The following is a 21493-nucleotide window of genomic DNA, read 5'->3' as shown; positions in this document are numbered from 1 at the left end:
ACGCGAAATGTCATCTTCAGCATCTTAAATTAGAAGAAACACAAAACTTGAAATCTTCCACACGTGACGGTGACACGACGCTATATGAGGAAAAAGGCAGCGAGCATCAGGACCAGTTTTGGGAGTCAGTCACCGCTGAACCTCAGCAGCGCGCAAAACGCAGACTCACTCGCCGGCTCTCATTTTCCGCTTTAAAGCAAGCAACACATGTGAGTTTGTTTCTGCTGCGCTACAGGACACGAACGGGACAAGCTTAAGTGGGGGAAACGCAGGTAAACGGAATCTAAGCTTTTTTTTTTTTCCTTTTTCTTTTTTTTCCTTTTTTTTTTTACAGAGAGGAGGAAAGGAAACCCCCTCCCTTCACCGCTACCACCTTTTTCCTCCTCCTCGGACCTCTGTTCTCTTCTGGAGACACAAGTTTCTGCTCACAGAGAGGGATGCTGCATGTTCCCGAGCCGCACTTGCACTCAGAGGGAACCTAAAAGTGGACCGGAGCGGATTTACACTTTATCTTATAAAAGGTACACAGCATCACGTTATCTCACGGAGCGTTTTGGCGACTATTACGCACACAGTTGCGCTCCTCTTTTTTTTTTGGAAGAGGGGCGTTTGAGCAGTACGCATTGCATTGGCATCTGCGATTGTTCCAACACATTAACACACAGAAGATCTATTCACTTTTGGTTTCAATCGCCCCCTATCACCTCAGCGCATCATTGTTTTAGGAAGGTTTTGATTTCGTTACACTGTTATCACAGTAACCTCCTTTGTCATTCTCCCCGCAGCGCACCAAAACGGACACTTTTACTGACTGGAGGATCAGCGCGCTCCATAAAATGATCCCAGACGGCGACGTGATACCATGTCGCATCTCGTCTGATGTTTGACACATTTGCGGATTGACTAAAGAAACTGGAGGAAGACGTTGCAAAGTCAGAGAGTCCATTCAAAGCCCAGCTGGCACATTTTTACCGGAGTCCGAACAACAGACCGCCGTCCAGATGCAGTTTCGACTCTTCTCATTTGCCCTGATCGTATTGAACTGTATGGAGTACAGCAACTGTCAGGCGCCGTCGCAACGCTGGAGGAGAAACAAAAGAGGTAACACGGAGTTGTAGCCTACAGGTCTTAGAGCATCATCCAGAGAGTGACTTAAACAGATTGTTAAAGTTTTAGTGTGTGTGTATCGAGGTAGGCAACGGCAACAGCCCTAAACAATATCACTCACACATTCAGTAAAAAGTCCATCTCCTACTTCTATATATACATATATACTATACATTCTCTGTGAGTAAGAGTGGGATGCGCACAAAGAGGGCAGAAAAGTCCGAAAATTGGCACCAGATACGGGATCTTAGTTTTAAACTCGCAGGTGAGAGTCGCCGGCCCAACACGGATCGTAGCAAAATTCAGGAATATTCCAGAAACTCATTTGAAAATAATAATAATAATAATAAAAATAGTTGACTAAGGCACAACTTTGGCTCCTGGTTAAACTTATCGTGCCCTGGAAATAAGATTTTCGGCATTGTGTAACGATTTCAGAGCCGGTAACTAGTGCGTAAAATGTGCGCAAATTTGGGCACGCGTGTGTCCAAAAGTACTATTAAAACACGTCGTGTCGGTGGATTGGCTAACCGTATTTAAAGCACGACGTCAGACCGGCAATTAACGCCACTTCCCCGTGTTATGGCCTCAACAAAGGGCGCCCTATATTATTTACATGTGATACCGCTAAAAAAAAAAAAAAAAAAAGGAAAGAAAGAAAGAAAAGGAAAGAAAAAAAAAGATGCGAGTCGGTCTATAGAGAGCTTATAGGAGGGGAGGGGTGCTATTTAATGAATAGATACGGAACCCCCATCCCCAGACTTATGAATTGCACATCTCCACTCCAGCCCCCTAAGCTGGTTTTAATTGATCTCATAACCACTTTGAACAGTTGGTAGGAAACCCGCATAACAATCGCTCAGCGGAGGCGCAGGGGTTGAGCGGGGGGATCAGCCCCTTTGTAAATACTACTCTATGCTCCGAATGAATGAGGAGACAGTCGGATTAAGAAAGTGGCCCCCGCAGAGCCCTCCTCGGACCTGTGACATAACACGCATCGCCAAGATAGATCCTCGGGGTGACCGTGAGAGGAGGCTTGGTCAGACCCGCTCACGCTGATAGCGCGGCCCGCGCGGAGACGTGGTACAGTATAAAAAGTAATTTAAAGTAGAGGGGGGGGGGTCTTGTAAATCGTAAGGCAATCACAGATTTAATCATATGCGCTGCGTGCCAGGGGGAACCTCCACACTCTGCAAGCCCTCCACTGCCCATCTGCAAATAATCAGGCAATCACTGCGGGGTACTGGCACACACACGTTTTTCAGCTCCTCTGTGTGTTTCTTTCTCTGTGCACCGTGTGATCTCAGATAGCACGCAGGAGATAGAATGTCATTTTCGTAGTGTGAGCTATCTCTTTTTTTTTTTCTTTCTTTTTTCTTTCTTTAAATCTGTGCGGTATGCTGCATGGTCAAGCTGCAAATCCATCCAGTCTGCACATTTGTCTTTAGGTGCCTCTTTATCTATGTGATGTGTGTCTGCTTGTGTGTGGGGGAGAGGGGGAAAAAAAGAGAGAGAGAGAGAGAAAGGAGGTGGGGGGCTGCGGTGGCGGCGGTGGTGGGTTAACCAGTAGGGATGAGATCAAGAGGTTAACTTACACATTTGACCTCAAGAACAGCTTTAGGGCTGAGCACCATAAGCTACATATTGTTACCCCCGGCTCTCGGGACGGATGCTACACTTGTCAGACTAATCTCATGCAAATATGTACAGCTTTCGCCTTTACAGTAATGTTGACTGTGTGTGTGTTTGGAGGGGGAAACAGCACTTTGGGCCAAAAGTGCCATTCTAGCAAGGGGTGGCAGCCGGCCAGGTTTTCGGTATTTGCTTCCTTCCTTTATTTATCACGGTTATATTGAAAGAAGCATGTGCAAGAGATCATGGTCCAATAGGCCCAGAAATGCTTGAATATTTTTCTAGCCCTCAAGGTTCCTATGACAGCTTTATATACAGCCTGTCTGGCATGCACGGTGAGCTATCCAAACCGTTCAGGAGTGTTGAGACCCAGACACGTTTGAAACTCAATTTGGCCACACTTTGGTCCCCAGGCGTAACTGCTTCAAGCGGAACGAAACACATCCTGCATAATTTAACAAAAGCCCATTTCATTTTTACGTGCACGAAAAAAAAAAAAAAATAAAGGAAAAAAGTTTTGCCGTTGACACACCGTGTGAGGTGTAAGGGGGGGCGGAGATGCCATCACAATCAGGGCGTTAAACAACCGCTGCATATGGCTGCAGCGCCGTCGAGATCGGGATCTCTGTGTGGTTTCTGTGTGGCTGATCTTGTCTTGCTCACACGCTGCATGGCACGGACCGATTTCCCATTTGGCTGTGGTATTAGTGCACATGCATTATTGAAAATGCGAAACAGATGACAGAACATATTAAATTTACACCTCCTTGCCCCCTATTCTGCCCACTAGGAGCAGGGAAATGATGCCAATGAGCCCTGCTATGATATCATAGCTAGACACAAGGGTATTACTTTTCATTTTTATTCTCTGGCTAATGATGCCACCTGCTGACTACATAAAATCAGGCTGGAGTACCAGCGCTGCCTGAAGGAACGCAGATACACAGTGGGGCCCTAAGCTGTTTAAACAGGTAATGAATGGGTAATGGCAGTCAAAAGAGGTGAAAAGTTGCCATGCGATACTGTTAACCCTTCCCCATCTACACAGAAAATCCCAAATTTGAATTCCCGGCGGGCCGTGGCAGGTTTCAGATCCTATTCAGCTGTGTAATCAGTTACTCCGCTGCGTTCCCAGATGTTTTTTGAAGGACAAAAGTGATTAGATGAAACCAGCGCAGTACAGCAGGGCGGAGGGAGTGAGGTCAGAGATGCATGACATTTTGTACTAGTGTTGAGAGTCGGCAAGCAATAAGAGGGTGTGTGTGTGTGTGTGTGTGTGGATTGTTTCTGATGGATGGATGCCAATTATCCACAGAAACTAGTCATCATTAGTGTCCGAATGAGCCCTTCTTCAACTAAAGAGTGAGCAGAAACTTGAAACCCTAAGGTATTTTTAATCTTATGAGTGGACTCTGTGCTTTTAGTTTGATTAGTTTCATAATAGCAAAAACAAAAAAAAAGTAAAGAATATTCAAAATTGAGTTTTTTGGATGCATACGCTTAAAAGGCCTTTCCCAATGTAGCGCCCCGTCTTTCTGAGCCCTGGAAATCGGGCCTCTGTGCGATGAAAGCTCACGCGAAGTCCCAGGTTTGTGGGTGTAAGTGTTAATGTTGGAACCCGGCACTCCGGCGCAATATAATACGTTGATTAAGTGCCTAAGGGGGACGGGAGGGAGCGCTCCAAGAAGCAGCTTTTAAACCAGCCCTCGCCACTCTTGCCTTCGGAAAAAGTGAAAAAGCCCCTGCAGATGGCACGTCTGTTAACAAGGCCTTCTCACATGATGCCACTCTAATCCAGGTGATGTTATCCCCCGCATCCTGACTTCATTTTCCTACCCCGTGCGCTTATTTTACTCATGTTGACCAGATTTGTCAAATTACAGAAATTCTGAAAAGCCATCTGATCAGGTTTTGACAAGCGAGGAATGGAGCTTCTCCTGACCGTCCTCGGAGGCAGTGCTGGTTAAGGGGAAGGGGGTGTGGGGCTTTTTTTGGGGAGGGGGGGGTGGAGGCATATTTAAGCAGATCAGCAGGAAACGGCTGAATGTGAACAGCATCACCTGAGAGGGATTACAGCGAGCCGAGTCTTGACCTGAGCCCGAGCTCCGGCGTCAAGGAACAGAGCTCGGTCTTTTCTCTCCCAGGCCCCATCAGCCAAGCTTCGATAAGTGCAAATGTGTGTGTGTGTGTGTGTGTGTGTGTGTGTGTGTGTGTGTGTGTGGCGGAAAAAGAAAGAGCGCAGGGAGATACATGGACACCCTGCAGGTGCATGCTCCCGGTGATCAGCACGACACATCAACGGCGAGTACGCTTCCCTTCACCTTCACCCGCCCCCATCTTCTCGTCCGCGGCCTGTCTCGGGGATTATCGTGGCCGTTGAGGACAAAGATTCGCTTATGTGCCGTATTGATAAATCACATTAGTCTGACCCAGCCTTCGAACTCCGTCGAAAGACTAGCTCCTTGTTTGACCTGCAATGTCGATCCCGGCCTGTACCGCAGCTCCCGCTCCGAGTCACAGCGGTATCAGGTGAAGCCGCTGAAAGGCTCCTCAGTGCACCCGTGCCATGCTACACTGCCGAAAACCCCGGCAAGAGGAAAAAAAAAAAGAAACATGCAGTGGCATGAACTTTCCTCTGGAAAGAAAGACACAGAGAGAGATTCTGTCAGTGCACCATGTGACAGAGTTAGGGGGATCTGTTTCACTTTTTCATTGTTTTTCCCTCTGAAACAAAAAAAAAACTGTTAATCATAATCAATTTAACTGCCAGAAGGAGTAGGAGGAGAATCTGTCTGGAGACAGGGAGGCAGGAGGTACTGACACTCATCTGTCATCTCCTTGGGTGTTGCAGGAAAACAAAATTCACGCAGAAAGCTGGTTTTGTAACACTCGTGCACATCTATCACGTTCATTGTGCAACGGTTTGGTGTTCCCTCAACCTTCACTGTCTTTCCTTCGATAGGGGTGTTGGGCGGGGGACTACACAAGGGACCCCTCTCACCCACCCCTCAATCATTGTCACCAGAGGATCCCAAATGCTGGCAAAGCCGAGTGCCAAACATGTGTCTTTATTTCGCTTTTTACCGCGCCGTAAAAGTTCATTTTTTCGGAAATGTGAAGTAAAACACGGACTTATTATATGAAATCCCATAATGCGCTCCATGTTTCCTCACGGTGATCGGAAACTCCCGAGCAGCGGACAAACACGGCAGTGCCCCCCCCCCCTCCCCCCCCAGAGTGTTAGGGCGATTTTGCAACCCTCACCTATGCCCGTTTCCTTCAGCTGCGCACTCTCCCGCAGCAATTACACCTTAATGTGTTTCCTTATAAAGCTACTAAATATGACCAGCCAGTTTGGTCCGATTCTCTCAAGTTTATTGGGCCATAAAGATTCTAATGTTGGGAATCATTTCCAAGTGCCACACATAAAACAACAACACAAAAGGAACATTTTTTGAAAAAATGACTCATGCGAGGGCTTCACAGGTAGGAGAGCTGCCCAGAGTCGGAGATTGGAGCCCCCGGGCTTACACCGAAATCCACTTCCACTCCGCTTACCTCTCACGTTGCTAATACACACCTCGACAAGAATCCAGTGAAGAGCTGTTTAGAGGTAATGGCGTGAACACAATAGGCGTCCATTGTGTTTTCCCCAATGAATCTAATCATGGGAATTGTTAAAATGAGCCATTTCCCCTTCACAGTTTACAAAAGAAAACACTTAAATTAAGCTTTAATTGTTGGATATTTTAAGAAAATAGCCCTGTGCTCATTTGCTTTTTTTTTTTTATCTCTGTATGGCAAAGTTTAGCATTAGCCTGGCATCCGAATCTAGACACTAGTACCTGGAAATTTGCTTAATATGTACATGTAGTGTTATAAAAATGTGTTGTTACTTAACTATATATGCGCCGATCAGGCATAACATTATGACCACCTTCCTAATATTGTGTATGTCTTCCTTGTGCCTCCAAAACATGCCTCATCTGAGAATGGACATGGGCCTTCTGAGGGTGTCCTGTGGTGTCTGTCAACAGGATGTTGTTAATGGGGGCCTTTCGGTCCTGTGGGTTGAGGGGGAGGGGCCTCTGTGGATCATCCCACAGATACTTGATCAGTTTGGGATCTAGTGAATTTGGAGGCATTGCGCTGTTTTTCATGTTTTTTTTTTTTTTAGTTGTTCCTAAACCATTTTTGTGTGTGTGTCTGTGTCAGTCTGCATCCTGCTCTGGATGGCTACTGCCAACAAGGAGTGTCATTGCTATAGGGTGGGTGTGTCTGGTCTGGTCTAGGTGGGTGCTACATGTCTAAGTAGCATCCACACGAATGCCAGGTCCAAAAGTTTCCCAGCAGAACATTGGACTGGCATCTCCTGTCAGTGGTTTTAATGCTGTGGCTGATCGGTGTAAAATTGGTCTCCACAGCTAATTTTCCCATCCATTGCAACTGCACGGGGAGTGAATTTGTATAGAGAGTCTTTTAAGGCTAAACGTTTTGCACAATTAAAGGTGTGTCCACTTTGAGCAACAGGTGGGTGTCAGCCTCCCATCTCATCTCCGTCTCTTCTCACAGTTTTAAATTTAAGAGCAGTCCGGCAATAAGCCACGCTGAGACCAATTTCTCCTCAAATATGTAAATGAAGCGTGCGACATGGTGAGTGAATCCATTTTCTGGCTCATAATCCTTCCGTGTGGATCTAGCAACCCAAGAGCCCTCGGAAGGACGCTGTCTAGTGTTTATAGAAAAAGCCGCACTCTGCGTGTGCTCTTGTTTGCCATGTCAGTGTGATCCCGCGTGTGCGTGTTGACTCGTACCTACTTTGCATCGATCGGCGCGGCCTGGAAATCCGAAACTCAAGGAGGCCCCTTGAGAAAATACACCAACGTGTGCAGAAACAAACACACGCGCTGCCTCCAGTGCGGCGCTAAAGGGCTGCTCGCATCAGCGCCTGTTCGAAGGGCTCTAACGAGAGGGAGCTCTGATCGCAACCCCCGTGCCCACCCCTTAACGCTCGACAGATGGACAAGACTCTGTTCCCCCCCACCCTCTCTCCTCTCCCTGCTTTTATGGGACCTCTAATTATGCTTACATGCCACATCAAAATAAAGCTCAGCATGATATGCCTTTGGTATGGAGAGGAAGTGAGCTGGTCAGATGCAATAAAGCGCCTTTCTGCGGAGCTCGCCTGTAATTTAGCGTCCCAAGTATGGAACGTGGAGAGGTAAAGGTGCTGCAGCCCACCGCCCCGCCTCCACCGCAACCACTGATCTCTCTGTGGAGTTACAGCAAATCAGCTCCGCTAGTATCTTTCAAAATCCTGGATAGCCTTTCTCGCCATGTTGCTACAAGTGCTATGTCCGGATGATCCCAATTTGTGAAAGACAAATCCAACACACTTTAAAATACATGCAAGCACGTGTGGAGATGTCTCATCCCCGCCCCTGATGTGACTTTGCCAGGGACTGTAAGCAGCCTCTGTTATGGCTTTGTTATGGTTTTGGCTGAGGTTGGGGTTAATGTTAGTAATTGCGCACCCTTAGACTAAACGAAGACTTGCCTGCGGAATTAGGCTTGAACTAGTCCGGGCATGAGCTTTGAACGACACGGCTTGTACGGCTCCCACTGGATTCTATTTATTTATTTATTTATTTTCTGGTTTCGGATTCTTGGCTGTGAGGCTGTGCTGAGGCCGGCCCGGCTCTCGGGCCTTGCGGTGCAAGGAGGGAAAAGGTCTCATGGTTGCCTGTGGAGCGCAGAAGCACCCGGTGTGTTTTTAATCAGGAGCAAGGCTGGGAGTCATTACTGGTGCTTGATGCTTAGCTCATTGTCTCTCTGGAGGAAGGCAGAGATCGTAGGAGGTGGGGGGATGGATACAGTGAGGGCGACTTAGCGTGCATGTCAGATTTGAAGAGGTCCTGGAGGGTCACCCCCTGTAGACTTATGAGGTCAGAACAGAAGGAGGAGCAAGGACAGTGATAGCAGGAGAGGACGCAGGTGAGCGACAGTGATTAAAGGAGACGTGCGTCTGTGTGTTGTCAGAGGAAGGCAATAAAGAATGTACATCAATCCTGTAACGAGAATTACACTACGTAACATTTTCCTCCAGGGCAGCGGAGTGCATTCCTTCTCCTGTCAGAGTTATTCAGACTCACACCAAATACTTGTCACTCGTCTCAATGAGCTGCGTGATTACCTCTGAGCAAACACCTCCGTCTTTAAACAACTCCTAGCTAACTGGCTAGCATCGGAGTTATGTCAGGCCGCGTTAGCTCTGTCTCAGTTCTCCCCTGTCCTTGAGCTTAGAAAAACAACACAGATGTTCACTGTTGTAGAACTTGTCATATATGGCTCACATTAGTCTGTTTCGTGCTTTTCCTCTCACTGCCTTCCTCTGCTGTTGCTCATGTGCCTGCTAGACGCAAGGGCAGCTTTCGCTTTGACCCCTCTCTGACCTTTCAGTGCTTCGTTTATTGGATAAATTCGATGTTTTTTTAGGTCTGATCAGTAGAATGAATTGTTTGATTTGCATAGTTGATGCGCGTTAATGCAAATTATTTGCTCTTTTGTCTTTTAAATGTACCTGGAGGGGTTATTTTTCAAGTGCATTACTCTAAGCATCTCTGCTCCCGCTCAGTTCATAACTCAGCTCACATCGGCAGTAAATGCAGACAACCTTGGTCTTGTTCAAGAACCATCTGGCAGGGCTTTGAAGCTGAACTTGCCGCGCAGAAGACCAGTTTCTTTATCCATTTGTGCAAATAAAAAAAAAAAACGATTCTGTTTTTCTTTCTTCTTCTGTTATGTTTGGTATTTTTGGAAGTTTTGACGCTACAGTGCTTATTATTGCCCTCTGCTGGGTAAAAACTTAACAACGTTAGCGTGTTATATACTTTAGAAGTTGTGAAGGCAACAAAAGATCCTGAGCAGAATAAGCAGAATATTGTTGTGACAAATGTAGATCCAGCGTTTTTTTTTCTGCGCTCTGGTAACCGCAGAGGTGTCGTTTTAGCTGATATCCCGCCATGTTCACATGTCGCCTGCTGGTGTCAACCACTAGCATGTAGCGTAGTTACGAAAGCAGTGTGGCTGAACCAAAACCGTCAAATTGAGGGGGCTGTAAATCCAAAACAATGAACCCCAGAGATGCCAAGAAAGCCCAATAGAGCTAAAGGGAAGTGCAGATTCAGGTGATTCACTCTGGGTACAACGTTGTACCCGACACCTTCTCACATTAGACGTGGTCAGATTATACATTGGTCCATTGGACTACAGCAGCTTTAATGGTCCTGAGGCGGATCATGGTTCCAACTTGTTGGTTCAATCCAATTACAGCTTCCAGGTTGCACAAGTGAAATAGATAAGGGTTACAAATTCAAGTATTGGCTTTTAAATGCAGATGCTTCCATGCTGCGCAATGGATTTACTGAACTGATAAATGTGAAAATAGTGCAGTTGAATGCTTTTAGTCAACAGAAGCCGGCTAAAAACCAACAAAAATGTTGGAGCAGCCACCTTAACTACCACCATACCCTTCTCTAATGTCAAACCAGTCCAATCTGCACACTGGAAAATAGTTTCTGTTCACCTGCCACGGTACAGTATGAGATGCAATTTGTTCTCCTAAGGAAATTCCTCCTCCAGAACGGGCCGACCCCTGCTCACTGTAATACAGTTCATGTTGTGTTGCGCCGCGGTTGCGGTTCCTTTTTTAGTTGTTGTCTGTGCCGAGGCGAAGCCCGCGCCTTCGTGCTTCTCCTCTGGCTGCACGCCACGCAGGGCTCGGCACCGAACTCCACACGCACGCGAGCGTACTGTAAGAAAAGAGAGAGTGGAGGCCTAATTGTGAGAGAAATTTGCAGGCTGCGCTGCGATTTGAGCGCAGCACATTTTTATGCTGCGCTTCGTCAAAGAACGCATCAATTGTGGTGGCCGCCTTCGTATTTTCCTTTCCCCCCGTTAGGCTTTCTCACTAATCATGTTTTAGGACCCAGACAATGAAACACGACTGTGGTAGAGACAAATGCAGAAAAGACAGAAAAGTATAAAGCTTTAAAAGAAAAAGAGAGGTCCATTAACATTTCTCAGATTCCTTCACTCCCCCTCCCCCCTTCCCTTCTTGTTATGCACTTGTATTACATCTTGGCTGACTTCTCCTTAACTGGATATTATTTTATTTGGACTGGGGCCAGGTCTCAGGAGCAGCGGCCTTAGCTGTGTAAACAGCTGTCACCAGCAGGAGTCATAACTAATAGGTATCTGTAGGCAGGGGTCACGTGTAGTTTATATGTTTACCAGCTAATGGCTTTAGAGATGGTACTGCCCTGGTGCGGTAATGAACACTAGTGAAGTGTAATGGACAGTACAGGGCTGGTTAGCATCAACAACCAGCAGGAGCCCATACATATGCATATGAGCAGCTGGAGGAGAAGATTCTATGAAGAGCTTACATAACGTCAGGTTAAGGGTTATTTTTGGAGAACAAGAGATTACATCTGAGATTTTTTTCCCCTCCTGGCTGTTTAGACAAGAGGAGACAACACCCACGACTGAGACATTGGCGGCACAACCGGCACCTTGGAGCGCCGCTGCAACGGCGGCCAATGCATGCCAACCGGATTGGTTGCTCATCTGTAGCTGTAAACACTGCGGCGTGTAGGCACAAGACGGCTACAGCCCGACGCATCTGATGCCTCTGTGTAATGATACGCTTGATGAGCCCATGCCACCCAGAGATTCAGAATGCAAGTCATTATTGGAGGGGCAGCGGATAGCGCTCACATGAGCACACGCAGCGCTCGCGCCGAAAGGATATTGTTTTCGCGCGTATTGCTTTACATATGAGTTCCATTTTGGCAGCGGCGCACGCTCCCATCCTTCACACTTAGCAGAAGCATTCGCACTGTAGAAAGGAACGCGTACTCCCGAGGGCTGAGGGTGGCCTTCGAGAGCCAACGCAGGCCGGTTCCTGTTAAGAAGCCCGGCCCGTGCCAGCCATTCAGGTGCAGCGCAGGGGTGAAGTGAGAACGCGAGGCCAGATGTGACCCAGGCACCTGCTGCAGCCTTACGTCTAAACAAACTGTATATCACAGGGCTGTGAAATACCTCGAATGAACTTCTCTGGAAAGTCTTTTTCTTGCGTGTGCGCCTGCACTCAAGTTATGAATCAAGACACCCGTTTCGTCTTAAGACATCTTAACAGCCGCCGCGGGGAGGCGTGGAGGCAGGTTGTGGCCTCAGTAAAAAATAACTTTATCATTCCAAGATTCAACAACGAAATGATCCAATAATTGCGTAGCCCATTTCTTCTAGCAGGGAACAGACTTGAGTTAGGCGAGAAAACAAGCAAGGTTGTGGTATTTTCATGTGAAAGACCTGATGTCGATATTGGAAGCAGCCCAGTTTTGTTGTTTTGAGAGGCGGAGGGGGGGTAAGACTTGAATGTTCAGGAGCTTTTTTTGTTTTTTTCATGTCACGCACTGAAAGTGAGACCAGGTCTTTGCCATCTGTCCCCCGTGGTGTGCTCCACTTTTGACCCTGGCCGTCACCTCAGATCTCCCCGTTGGCCTCAGTGGGCGAGAGGAGAGTGAGAGGTTGTGTCTTGTTAAATGGTTAATGAGTTATAACTCTGCAGCAGGCGTTCCACGGACAGACGGGAGTGAAGTGAATCAGAAAAAGACTCTTTTTTTAAAAAAAAAAAATGGAGTGAAGTTCAGGTTTTTCTTTTCCCTTCTCGGTCTCTATTCCGACACGTTTGTTTAGGTAGCGTCGTTATTACTCCCTGCTACCTCTGACTTCCAGCACCTCCTGAGTGAACTATGCCGAGACACTCCAAGAGCTGCAAACAACAAATGTCAGAGCTTTTAGTAACTGGCTGAACCGCGCTTTAGTTCTTGGCAGTGGTCACTGGGTGAACATAACCCTAACCCTAACCATAACCACTCGACTGCTGCACTCAAGACCAGTTTTTAATCTACTGGTCCGGTATTTCCGTTAAACTTCCGCTGCACTGCACTTCAGAGTAAAATGCTGTATATTTATATAGATCCAGCAATTAGGATTGCGGCAGACTGATTACATGCAAAGCACATACTCAGTTTGGACAATGCAATACACAGTTTGACACAAAAATGATAAAAATGAGAATTATCCCATCAATAAAAGGAAATATTCTGCGGCATAATAAGTACTTTTTAATTTGCATTTTCCTGGTGTGACACTTTTTAGAATTTTAAGATCTGCTTAACACTAACACAACATGAACATATTACAGTTTTTGTCTTCTTTCTATCTGCTTTAACCGCAGTCTTGCTTTTGTCAAATTGTTTTTATTTCCAGAATCTCTCACTTACCACTGAAGTTAAAAATCCCCTTTTTCGTTTTCCCAGCGTTTTGAATCAGCGATGGGAAGCAACACAACAGAGTTTCACATTTTTTTTTTTTTTTTAACATTACAGTCTGTTTTTTTTTCTTTTTGCATGACACCTCAGCAAAAGCTAAAGACGAGTATCTCCCATCTGGATCCCGCGGAATACTTTCTGGCAAAGTATGGAAAAAGAAAAATCCACATCCAACTCTTTTGTTGTTCAGATGTGTGAGCTGGAAGTGGGGGTGAGTTTAGTCAAGGTGATGACAAATGGCGAGGGGAGGAGGGTCGGCGCGCGGGTGAGGGCGGGGGAGGTGGAGCGGCGGCGCTTCATGGGGTGCAAGTATGCCAGGCATGTCCGCCGACTTCACTTACGTCCTCGGTCCCCTGTTGAAGAAAAAAAAAAAAAAACGCGGCCGCTTCCCGCTCCGGCGTCGGCGGCGCGCGTGTGTGTGTGCGAATAAACTAGACTCCCCGCACGTTGAGCTACAGGTGTGAAAATTAGGTGTGAGGTTTATGTGTGATAAATTACCAACATGTGGCCTAATCAGAGCCACTCCATCTTTTTCCTCCACCCCACCTTTTTCCCTCTTAGCTATTTCTTCCTTCTCTTCTGGGCTGAAAACACTTTTCTCCCACAGCTTGAGTGAATTTGTGGGAGTGTAAATATTGAAATATTAAGAATCCAAATAGTTTCATTTCATTTCTCACTTCTTGTGCTCCATCAAGTCGCTTTTCTTAACGTAATGACTAAAGGACGTTTCATCTTGTTCTTAAGACATTTTCACACGAACTACATGTCGAAGAAACGTCTTCTTTCGCATATTACTGGGCACAAGTTTGCATGCATTTCCATTCCTCTTAGCCATGTTGAAATACTGGATTTTGCAAACACTTCCTGGATAGTTGTACTAATCATTTCCAAATGCGGCGCTCATCACCTCTGGACCCACAAATAAAAGTCATAAAACGATTTATTATACACCATATAGTTTTGCAGCTAAGGGCCAATGTGTGTTTTTTTTTTTTTTTGGCACAAATTTACAAAGCGAGCCATAATTTATCCAGTCCGATCTTCAGATATCCTGCAAATGTCCACATTCCATCGCTTTACGTCTTTAGACAAAATATTTGACACTGACAAGACGTGTGACGTCCAAGTGCTCGGCCCCTTCGACCTGCCAATTCGATTTTGATCATACAGATCTCAGATTTTGCCTTTGTGGCGCAACACTGTAGGGTGTGAGTTGCTGGGCGACTGTCAAAATCCCTGGGGCGTTTCACACGAACATCAAGCTTTTTCCCCTGAAAGAGCGAATACAGACAGACGAGAAGAAGAAATAGGGCTTGCGAGAAACATAAACCACATGCTCGACTTCTTGTGTACGTCCAGAGAGCGATAAAGTCCGTCCTCCGGAGTCATCGATTAACTCCGCGCTTGAGCGCCATAAAATCCCTTCGCACCTGTGCTGACCAACCTCGGCGCGTAAAGTGATTTTCGCCACCGAGAGAATGAAAGTCAGATGCTGGAGGAAGACCTGTGCCACTCGCCAGCATGTGTCTACATTTTTAAAGAATGAGAGAACATATTTTTTGGTTATATGTGTGGAGGCAGACTCGTGCCGTCTCGCTCAAGAGGAAAATCCCTTCCAGTTCGGGATGTTTCCTGCATTATACTGTGACGAAATGCGGCAATTTACACTTTTTTTTTTTTTTTTGCCGAAACCACTTTAAAGCTGCGCTGTAAATATATAAAGCATACCACCAAAAATAAAATGGACCCATAAATGCGGCTATTTTTGAAAGTGTCGACCCTTCTTTTTTTTGGGACGAAGGTTTTCCTCCACTGGAACAAAAAGTTTAACCTGATTATAGGTTTACAGCGTTTCATTGCATTGTTTAAATAATTTTCACACTGACTTTGAAGAGATATTCTGTTGTTTTCGAGGCCCGGCTGAACTCTAAAACATTTTTACGGGACCGCAAGCCACAATGAGGAGGCGAAGCTGTTACTTGACCACCACATCAAGGTCGTTCCCTAAGTTGTCTTTTTTTTTTCCCCCCATCTTATATGGCAGTGGAGTTTCCATGGCAATCACATGGCTGTTATGGGTCAAGGGTTTAAGTATCCATCACTATGTGATCAGGTCAGCTAGGTCAGCTTTTTATTTCGAATTTCCTGACAGGAATTACAAGGTCTTTTAAACTTCAGGGAATCCAGATGTGGGGTTTGACTCAAGACAAGGGACTTGAGTCATAGTCCATCATACAGATATTAATAAGGAAGTGGACTAACCTGGGGTCTTCGTTTAGACTCGGAAACAGTGCGGGGCTGCGAGTTCAGCTGGACAGATGGACGAAAGGTGCACCAAGAGTTTCCTCATTATCGCTCCGTCAATATCTCTATCTGACCAGCTGCAGGGGCCGACATGAGATTATCAGTGCACACTGTACCGGTTACATCTCCAGATGTGTTTGAATGGATAACAGAGACATTGGTTCAACTTAATTTAAGATTATGTACCTTTAGCGCATTCATCCCTTTGCAGCGTTTGCTACACTTTGCTGTAAGATTTGACAACTTTCATTCACTTTTCATTGATCATTTGCATTCATTGTAATAGCTGTTAGCATTTCAGGTGAAGAGTAGTCGTAATTATCAATTGCGATCTGACTTAGCATAGTCCCCCCCTCAACGACAGGTAAGTATCTAGCCATTAACGGACACCAGTTTCTGGTCGTTAACAGAAACAAGTCAATCTAGTTTCTGATGGGTCATACCCACAGAGTTTCCTATTCAACCTCAACCCACAGAGTTTCCTATTTAAACGTCTTCTCCAAAAACTCCAGTCCAGTTGCCTTGTTTTTTAAATCCTTTTTGGATATACCATGACATGGAGGACTGAGAACCTTCACAGACAACAGTTTGATGTTTTGAGAAGACACTTTCATGGCTGCATTGTCAGTATAAAACTGGTTAGCTTTGCATAAAGACTGGAAACAACAAGCTTTTAGAACCACTGTGAAGCACGTTTAGCCGTGCCATGTAATGGGGCGATCGTATGCTCATGTCTTGGCGGGGAGAAGTTGCTAAACTCCAGCATGTTTGTGCACCTGTATACTGTCTTCAACCTACTCATTTAACTCTTAAATGCAATATATTTTGGATGAGGGTTTGTGGACATGGCAAGCTTTCTCACCTGCATACCCAACCTGTTGAGTCAGGTCAACCTAAATGAGCTCGACTTGGCTGTTTTTATTGTGCACTTAAAAGTGCTGCTTTACTGTTGCCATTTTCCAGTTGCCTGTTTGAACCATAGCAGCCTGTTTTACCCATTCGCCCCTAAATTAACCACCACTCTTTCAAGAGAGGGTTCACGTCTCTGCGCGGCCGATGGATCTGTCACAGGAACGCTTCGGCCCAGGCTAATACGTCTGACAGCAAATGTGTTTGCTCAGTCTCATGCTGCAAAATCATTATGAGCGGGACTGTCCTAAATTATAAACATGTGCTTACAGTATGATCTGTTAAAGTAAACTGGGAGGAAAAAAAAATAAAAAACGTAGATCCTAAAACCTTACTATTTCCAGCTGGAAAAGAGTTGGAGGCAAGTCCAACATATTTTCTGCTAAATTGGAACAGAAATGTGCCTTCAGCACACAGGCCCCGATGTACCCCCTCTCTCACCGCTTCTGTTTCTTCTCTGCGAATTTCGAACTAAGTGCCACTTCCACATCCATGACAAATAAAGTCACGGGCCTGAAAATCTCGCGGTTTAATGTAATTTTCCATGTACCAGCTTTTAACGAGCATGAACAATGTTGAGACGTTGCAGCGGCTGGTGAACTCTGGGTGTGAGGCCTGACGCTGTTGCAGCCGCGGAGCGCAGGCCTGGATAGTTACGTGGTTTGAGGAGATCCAGAGAGCGGGCGCTGTGCTCCACACGGTTTGGGGCCGCGGTGCCCTGTGTCTGCCCTTTCCCTCTCCCTTGGCTTTCTCTTTTTCCTCTTAAGTGGAGCACCAGTAAGCTTAAACCATCATTTAAGGGAAACAAGTGAGGTGGACAATAAACAATAATTGTCTCAGTGCCACGAGGAAAGCGTATAATTCTGCTGGCGAGTGTGATGCTTTCCACATGAGAGCACAAATCTTCTTGACTTGCCGCTGCTCCAAAGGTTTTTTCCATCGCTGCCTCTCAGACGTATGACATTTATGGATAATATAGATGCAGTGAATGACTTGTCTGTCATGTCACTTGACGATACCACGTTTTGTCGTGCGTGCTGTACTGTAAGTGCCTTCTCCCAAACAATGGACAGTGTGCCTGCTGGATAGTTGCTTTCACAGTCTGTGTTATTAGATTTACATGCCAGGGGCCCTCGGAGAGATGGAGGACAACTGCTGGAATAGAAAGAGTTGTGTTTTAATATAGGCTCATGTCTTCCATTTGCTGCGTTTGGAATTCGCTGCCGCGCTATGATATTGACACGAATGTGCTGCGTTTCGAAATCACCCGGCTAGTCTGGACACGCTCTACGTTTAAAAGACGTAGCCTATGACGAGCCCATCTTCTGTTTGTATTCTCATCTTTACAATGAAATCGTGTAAACGTCTGAAACATAGCATATGTTTGCAGCCACGATGGCTCCAAAGTGTTTTACTGCCTGCAAAAGACCCACATCAGTGAAGCCATACATGAGAATGTCTTCTTGTTCTCTACGTTAATCCCAAGGCTCTAAAAGAAACACAAAAATTATGTGCAATTTGCCTTGTTAGGGTTTCGGGTTGCACAAATTTGGAACGGGTCAATGTGAATGATTTCATGGGTAACGGTAGGTGAGTGGAAGGCAGGAAGTTAGCCGGCCGTGGGTGGAACCCCGTGTATATGCAGAGAGGCTTTTGGCAGCTCCGAGCGCAGTCTGTCACGCTTGTTTTGGACTCATAAAAATGTACCTGAGACGGAGTTTGGGTTTCTGCTTGATCTCACTGCAGCCTTAATTGCTCTTGAGCTGCATTCAGAGCAAACCTCCCAGCGAGCCTGCGGCTGTCGAGCGAGAGCTGCCGCGCTCCAAACATGCCGTCATTCCTCGTGTTGGGGCTCTGGCTGTTTCGCATGAATGAACGAGCAGAACTTCACCTGAACAGCACAGATACTTATCAATGAAGACCTGGCGGAGAGCCTTTTACTGTGTAGTATTGATTTCATGGCCTCGTTCATGATTTCTGAATTTGTTGAATGCGTTTCAAAAGAACCTGGATTTAGTTTTGAAGGACTGGTTTAGCACTTAGGGAAGTACACTTGTTCACTGTCTTGCAAAACGTTAGACCGCTGATGTCTCACAGAGCTAGCATCTGGCGAACTTACGCACAAGGAAACTGCTGAAGAACATAGGTCTGTCAGTATCTCACTGTTGTTGCGAAATGGGGCACAAGTCACTGCAAAATCATCTTTGTTTATCAAACTGAGATGGAAGATGATGCACAAATATTGCAAGCTTCAAGAACCATGCATCTTGGATCTTGGTTAGCAATTTTATACGTCAAGTATTTCCTGTGCTCTGGTTCAGACTGAGTTTTAAAGATCTTTATGGATCCACTTGATTCCGAGAAATAACATTGACCATCTTGTGACAATACAATGTTCTGCTGGGAATCTTTTGGACCTGGCATTAGTGTGGATGTTACTTAGACATGTACCACCCACCTAGACCAGACCAGGCACCCCCATCCCATAGCAACGACACTCCTTGATGGCAGCAGCCATCCCCAGCAAGATGCAGCCTGACACAGGCACACACACAAAAACGGTTTAGGAACAACTCAAAAAAACATGAAAAACAGCACAAGGTGTTGACCTGGCCTCCAAAGTCACTAGATCCCAAACTCATTAAGTATCTGTGGGATGCACTGGAATTAGCCTGATCCACAGAGGCCCTTCGCCTCAACCTGTATGACCCAAAGGACGCCACTAACAACAATCTGTTGCCAGACGCCACAGGACACCCTCAGGAGGCCCATGTCTATTCCCTGATGATTCACAACTGTTTTGGAAGCACAAGGAAGACCTGCACAGTATAGGAAGGTGGTCATAATGTTATGCCTGATCGGTGTATATTTTGTTTCGCACAAAACAATATTTAAAAGCGGTTTTGTTTCCCTTTGTTGCAAAGCTGGCTCATGCTAAAGCTGCTTCTTGCACATGCACACACAAAACACCAGACTAGTCTTTTTAACACATGCAGTGCGTAAATTTCTCTTTTCCTCCCTTTGGAATCACCACTATCAACGCGGATTACTGAAGGCTGAGAAACAAGATATGCGAGGGGTCCTTCATGTGGTTCATGTACAAGAGCAGCAGCTTTGCAGCAGCCCTGCTTTGTAGACAAGACACACTGAGACACTTATTAAGTCTTTATGTTAAAAATTCCTTGCGGAGGCCTTCTCAGTGATGTTCATACGGACTCTGGCCTTTGTAAATACAATACTTGACGACCAGAGGGATCTTCACTTAGCTGTCAGAAGTGGGAACTGCAGATGCGTTTTGTTTCACGTAACATGCACTCGGGCTGAAACCGTAAACGACATCAGTTCATCATGCGCGGGGAGTGGAACTCTCGAACGGTTCGCGCTCCTCTGCAGTCCCAGGACACACATGTTAAACCTGGTATCCGCGATCTCACAATGGCCACTTTCTGTGCAGCTCTTCTTCGTGTCTGGGTCACTTCGGTTTCAGTGTGACTGACAGAGGAAACACTAGAGGAGCAGAGGCATGACGTGATTTGTGGGGGGAAAGCGGAGCCAGAGAGGGCCGTCGAACATGTGTCAAAACACACGGTTAGCATTTGGATGGACTTGGTTTCAGTGGACGTGCTGTCTGAGAGCAGGGAAAACAATATGCAGGACAAAGACCGCATCCACAGCTTGGAACACATTTCCCAGCATACTAAACATGCAGCTTTATGTTCCTACCAAATTAGGTTAAAGTGCCAATCTCTCACTATCTATTGCTACACAGCGCTGACTTAGCCTGTAGCCCCCGGCTATATGAGAGGAAACAGGGTGTCTGTGGGGACATTTGAGGGGAGAATGCTGTATTAAGTTAATGCTAATGTAATCTCTGTAAGCGTTTTTCTTTTTCGTTCTCATTTTCATTGTTGTTAAACGATTCAGAGGTTGCTGCTAACACGCGGTCAACATTTCCAGTCGTAGCAGCTTTGCAATAAAGGCGTTTGACTTGTTTTTTTCGTGCAGAAGTCTGTCTCTGAGCTTACCACTATCGCGCATCAAAAATCTGCCTATAAAGCAAGTCAATCGGCTTTTTTGGCAGCAGATCAGGAACAAGAAGGAGCAGCCGCAGTGAGCTGTTGGATGAAGAACTGCAGGCGACCGGCTGCACGCCTCCAGCCGCTGAGCCATGTATCCGACCCCTTTCAGTGCAGCCTGCTGTTCACGGACTCACGCTGCATGCAGCATAACACCAGAACCCAGTTGCTCACAGAATGATGGAAAAAGGAAAACAATTGCATTCTGTTTTTTATTAAAATGAATTCAGTGAGCTGTTGTTTTAAACCACACCAGTGCAACCAGAAACTGCAGGTGTTGCCAGATAAACCAGGACTTAAATCTTAAAGACGGCCGCTTTAAGCCGCGGTGATTTATATATGAAGACTTCTACTCATTTCCCGTTGATTGTCTCCGCTTCTAATCTAAAAAAAATCTGATTCATACAAATGGCTGTTTTCTTTAAGAATGGCTAAAACCTGCTGGCAGCAGACAGATTGATGTAAAGTGCGCTAGACATTTTGCCGGTGGTGTGGGACGTGAGTTGGACGGCGCTGCTCCAGACGCTGTGAATTGTGGCCTCTTTCCTGACATACCTGTGGCCTGAACCTCCAAACCTTTCCACAGGCACACTCACAAGCTAATCTCTCAAGATCAGCACCAAAACAGCTTCTCTCCGCCGTGTACAGCGCACAGCCTGCCTTTCTCTTCTTTTCCCCCCCCCTGGTCGTACAGTAATTCCAGGATGTGGGCGACGCATCCAAACGCCGTGTGGTTATGTTATTGTCAATCAGCGTGCATTGCGAGATTAGCAACCAGCAAAACAAATGTTTGACAACAAAGAGGGGAGTCGGTAGTGTTGAGCCAGGCTCATGAAGAGCCTTTTCAGTGACTGTAATTTCTTTGTTGATTGATCGGCCTGTGAGATGACCACATTCCCAGATAGTATTTTTCTTTCGCTCTTGTTAGGATAGTGTCGTTAGCGGGCTGTCAATAGTTACAGAGTAGAGCCCACTCAAAAATGGGCCGGAGAAATAAGCTTTCCAGCCTCACAGTTCTTCGCTTTTTGCCAAGTTGGCTTTCCCTTCCTGTCCGTGTTGCGTTCAAGT

General features: G+C 46.1%; 1 protein-coding gene across 2 annotated transcripts in view; it reads left to right on the top strand.

The window, feature by feature from the left end:
* Positions 1–998: 998 nt before the first annotated feature.
* The window catches only part of rspo2 (R-spondin 2), a gene marked incomplete at its 5' end in the record, with an annotated part of 53910 nt that continues 33415 nt past the window's right edge, over positions 999–21493 (top strand). The window contains one exon of one of the 2 annotated variants that reach the window (XM_084557565.1): positions 999–1101. In XM_084557565.1, the coding sequence (XP_084413691.1) occupies positions 1002–1101 (100 nt within the window). The remainder of the gene's footprint in view (positions 1102–21493) is intronic. The other variant, XM_084557564.1, reaches the window with a different exon arrangement.

Source organism: Chelon labrosus (assembly GCF_963514085.1).
Source record: "Chelon labrosus genome assembly, chromosome: 12".
Lineage (NCBI taxonomy): Eukaryota > Metazoa > Chordata > Actinopteri > Mugiliformes > Mugilidae > Chelon > Chelon labrosus.
Note: the sequence above shows the minus strand (reverse complement) of the source record. Positions and strands in the feature narration are given on the sequence as shown.